The 5,000-nt window shown below is 47.1% G+C and overlaps 1 protein-coding gene across 3 annotated transcripts in view; it reads right to left on the minus strand.

The window, feature by feature from the left end:
• rpgrip1l (RPGRIP1 like) overlaps positions 1–5,000 on the minus strand; it is a 63,452-nt gene that overhangs the window by 35,079 nt on the left and 23,373 nt on the right. For 2 of the 3 annotated variants that reach the window (XM_079681082.1, XM_079681083.1), the window contains exons 5-6: positions 2,522–2,621; positions 2,165–2,299 (exon numbers count right to left, since the gene is read on the minus strand). In XM_079681082.1, the coding sequence (XP_079537208.1) occupies positions 2,165–2,299; positions 2,522–2,621 (235 nt within the window). The remainder of the gene's footprint in view (positions 1–2,164; positions 2,300–2,521; positions 2,622–5,000) is intronic. The other variant, XM_079681084.1, reaches the window with a different exon arrangement.

Below are 5,000 nucleotides of genomic sequence, written 5' to 3' on the forward strand. Positions count from 1 at the left end.
GGGGGGGGGCGGTGTTATGCCGTGTGTGCATGCACCTCGCGGGACGCGCACAGCGTGAAGCAAAACCTCCCAGACATGTATTGATCTGTACGGCAAAGTACGGTTTGGGAACTATATCATTTCCTTTTGGAGGGCATGCATAACACGGCATAACACCAGAGCCTCGCTGCGGGGAAACGTTGGCGCTGTTCCGAGTTTGTTCTAATCTGTCAAAATGACAGACTGCTTTCAGATTTTTCCGTCATTGTTAAATAAAATATTCGGTTAACGCGACCACTGGTGTCCCAGCAACATCAGTACCAAGCGAGAGAGTTGTTTCCAGAGCAGGGGATATTGTAAATGCCCAAACACCCCAGCTTATAAATACCTGGAAATGTGGACATTCTCATATTCCTAAAAACCTGTCTGATGATGCTGAGTGAGTGACTAGTGAGTTTGAGTTGAGTTACTTGAAAAACTAAAGTGAAACTTGATTTATTTTATTGCAGGGTCTGATTATTAAATGTCCTTGTTTATTTGTGAGATGCAGTGGCATAAAGAAAATGCTTACTTTGTTTGGTAGTACCAGTAGGTACAAAAACACTGGTTTTCTTGTTCCAGTCTGTTACTGTCACTTTGTTTTTGACACTTTAAAATACTGCTATCCTACAAAAAGGCTGTAAAAATCAGATTTATTATGTAATAAAGAAATATTTTCCGAATAAAAAAATGTTTTATTGAAAAAAAAAAAATTATGATTTTTTTTTTCTTCCCTTTATTATTCAATATCGCGATAAATACCGTACCGTGGACTTGTTATCGCGATATTATCGTACCGTGAGTTTTTGGTATCGTTACATCCCTAATATCTACCTGAGTCTGGAGGTGTCTATCTGAGTCTGGAGGTGTCTACCTGAGTCTGGAGGTGTCTACCTGAGTCTGGAGATGTCTACCTGAGTCTGGAGGGGTTTACCTGAGTCTGGAGGTGTCTACCTGAGTCTGGAGGTGTCTACCTGAGTCTGGAGGTGTTTACCTGAGTCTGGAGGTGTCTACCTGAGTCTGGAGGTGTTTGTGTTTACCTGAGTCTGGAGGTGTTTACCTGAGTCTGGAGGTGTCTACCTGAGTCTGGAGGTGTTTACCTGAGTCTGGAGGTGTCTACCTGAGTCTGGAGGTGTCTACCTGAGTCTGGAGGTGTCTATCTGAGTCTGGAGATGTCTACCTGAGTCTGGAGATGTTTACCTGAGTCTGGAGGTGTCTATCTGAGTCTGGAGGTGTTTACCTGAGTCTGGAGGTGTCTACCTGAGTCTGGAGGTGTCTATCTGAGTCTGGAGGTGTTTACCTGAGTCTGGAGGTGTCTATCTGAGTCTGGAGGTGTCTACCTGAGTCTGGAGGTGTTTACCTGAGTCTGGAGGTGTTTGTGTTTACCTGAGTCTGGAGGTGTCTACCTGAGTCTGGAGGTGTTTACCTGAGTCTGGAGGTGTCTATCTGAGTCTGGAGGTGTCTACCTGAGTCTGGAGGTGTCTATCTGAGTCTGGAGGTGTCTACCTGAGTCTGGAGATGTCTATCTGAGTCTGGAGGTGTTTACCTGAGTCTGGAGGTGTTTACCTGAGTCTGGAGGTGTTTACATGAGTCTGGAGGTGTCTACCTGAGTCTGGAGATGTCTACCTGAGTCTGGAGATGTCTACCTGAGTCTGGAGATGTCTACCTGAGTCTGGAGGTGTCTACCTGAGTCTGGAGGTGTCTACCTGAGTCTGGAGGTGTCTATCTGAGTCTGGAGGTGTCTATCTGAGTCTGGAGGTGTCTACCTGAGTCTGGAGGTGTTTACCTGAGTCTGGAGGTGTCTACCTGAGTCTGGAGGTGTCTACCTGAGTCTGGAGGTGTTTACCTGAGTCTGGAGGTGTCTACCTGACTCTGGAGGTGTCTACCTGAGTCTGGAGGTGTCTACCTGACTCTGGAGGTGTCTACCTGAGTCTGGAGGTGTTTACCTGAGTCTGGAGGTGTCTACCTGAGTCTGGAGATGTCTACCTGAGTCTGGAGGTGTTTACCTGAGTCTGGAGGTGTTTACCTGAGTCTGGAGGTGTCTACCTGAGTCTGGAGGTGTTTACCTGAGTCTGGAGGTGTCTACCTGAGTCTGGAGGTGTCTACCTGAGTCTGGAGGTGTTTACCTGAGTCTGGAGGTGTTTACCTGAGTCTGGAGGTGTTCTGCAGCAGCTTCTCCTTGTACTCCTCCTCTCTCCTCCTCAGCTCCTCCCTCAGCTCCTCCTTCTCCAGCTCCACCTCCTCCATGTGGCTCCGCTGCAGCTCCATCATGTTCTCCCTGCTCAAACAGACACAACGTATAGAGCAGCTCATCGTGTGGAAATGGACTCCTCAATTAGCTCCAGGACCAATCAGAGTAGGGTTAGGTCTGCTCAGAACTGTCCAAATCAGCCAAGACTTTGTTCACTATTGTCCACAGAGGCTGTAATGCTAATTCATGCAAGTAATAACAGGAGGAAGAGAGAGAGAGGAGTGAATAACTGAATGTCTGAAGTCTACTCACAGGTTTCGGACCTCGGCCCGGGTCTCCTCCAGCAGGCTGTGTCCAAACCGAGGCAGGAGGCCCGTCGGAGGCCGGCCCCCCCCCTCTGGACTCCTGGTACCTGAGGAGAAGAGAAACTAACACCTGTAACACTGACACCTGAAACACTGACACCTGAAACACTGACACCTGAAACACTGACACCTGAAACACTGACACCTGTAACACTGACACCTGTAACACTGACACCTGAAACACTGACACCTGTAACACTGACACCTGTAACACTGACACCTGTAACACTGACACCTGTAACACTGACACCTGAAACACTGACACCTGTAACACTGACACCTGTAACACTAACACCTGTAACACTGACACCTGAAACACTGACACACTGACACCTGTAACACTGACACCTGAAACACTAACACCTGTAACACTAACACCTGTAACACTGACACCTGAAACACTGTAACACTGACACCTGTAACACTGACACCTGAAACACTGACACCTGAAACACTAACACCTGTAACACTAACACCTGTAACACTGACACCTGAAACACTGACACCTGTAACACTGACACACTGACACCTGTAACACTGACACACTGACACCTGTAACACTGACACCTGTAACACTGACACCTGAAACACTGACACCTGAAACACTGACACACTGACACCTGTAACACTGACACCTGTAACACTGACACCTGAAACACTAACACCTGTAACACTAACACCTGTAACACTGACACCTGAAACACTGACACCTGTAACACTGACACACTGACACCTGTAAAACTGACACACTGACACCTGTAACACTGACACCTGAAACACTGACACCTGTAACACTGACACACTGACACCTGTAAAACTGACACACTGACACCTGTAACACTGACACCTGTAACACTGACACCTGTAACACTGACACCTGAAACACTGACACCTGAAACACTGACACACTGACACCTGAAACACTCACACCTGTAACACTGACACACTGACACCTGAAACACTGACACCTGTAACACTGACACCTGTAACACTGACACCTGTAACACTGACACACTGACACCTGAAACACTCACACCTGTAACACTGACACCTGTAACACTGACACCTGTAACACTGACACACTGACACCTGAAACACTGACACCTGTAACACTGACACCTGTAACACTGACACCTGTAACACTGACACACTGACACCTGAAACACTAACACCTGTAACACTAACACCTGTAACACTGACACCTGAAACACTGTAACACTGACACCTGTAACACTGACACCTGAAACACTGACACCTGAAACACTAACACCTGTAACACTAACACCTGTAACACTGACACCTGAAACACTGACACCTGTAACACTGACACACTGACACCTGTAACACTGACACACTGACACCTGTAACACTGACACCTGTAACACTGACACCTGAAACACTGACACCTGAAACACTGACACCTGTAACACTGACACCTGTAACACTGACACCTGAAACACTGACACCTGAAACACTGACACCTGTAACACTAACACCTGTAACACTAACACCTGTAACACTGACACCTGAAACACTGACACCTGTAACACTGACACCTGAAACACTGACACCTGAAACACTGACACCTGAAACACTGACACCTGTAACACTGACACACTGACACCTGTAAAACTGACACACTGACACCTGTAACACTGACACCTGAAACACTGACACCTGTAACACTGACACACTGACACCTGTAAAACTGACACACTGACACCTGTAACACTGACACCTGTAACACTGACACCTGTAACACTGACACCTGAAACACTGACACCTGAAACACTGACACACTGACACCTGAAACACTCACACCTGTAACACTGACACACTGACACCTGAAACACTGACACCTGTAACACTGACACCTGTAACACTGACACCTGTAACACTGACACACTGACACCTGAAACACTCACACCTGTAACACTGACACCTGTAACACTGACACCTGTAACACTGACACACTGACACCTGAAACACTGACACCTGTAACACTGACACCTGTAACACTGACACCTGTAACACTGACACACTGACACCTGAAACACTCACACCTGTAACACTGAAACCTGTAACACTGACACCTGAAACACTGACACACTGACACCTGAAACACTCACACCTGTAACACTGAAACCTGTAACACTGAAACCTGTAACACTGACACACTGACACCTGAAACACTGAAACCTGTAACACTGACACCTGTAACACTGACACACTGACACCTGTAACACTCACACCTGTAACACTGACACCTGTAACACTGACACCTGTAACACTGACACCTGTAACACTGACACACTGACACCTGAAACACTGACACCTGTAACACTGACACACTGATACCTGACACACTGACACCTGTAACACTGACACCTGTAACACTGACACCTGTAACACTGACACACTGACAC

The sequence above is a fragment of the Notothenia rossii genome, assembly GCF_949606895.1.
Source record: "Notothenia rossii genome assembly, chromosome: 5".
Classification (NCBI taxonomy): Eukaryota; Metazoa; Chordata; class Actinopteri; order Perciformes; family Nototheniidae; genus Notothenia; species Notothenia rossii.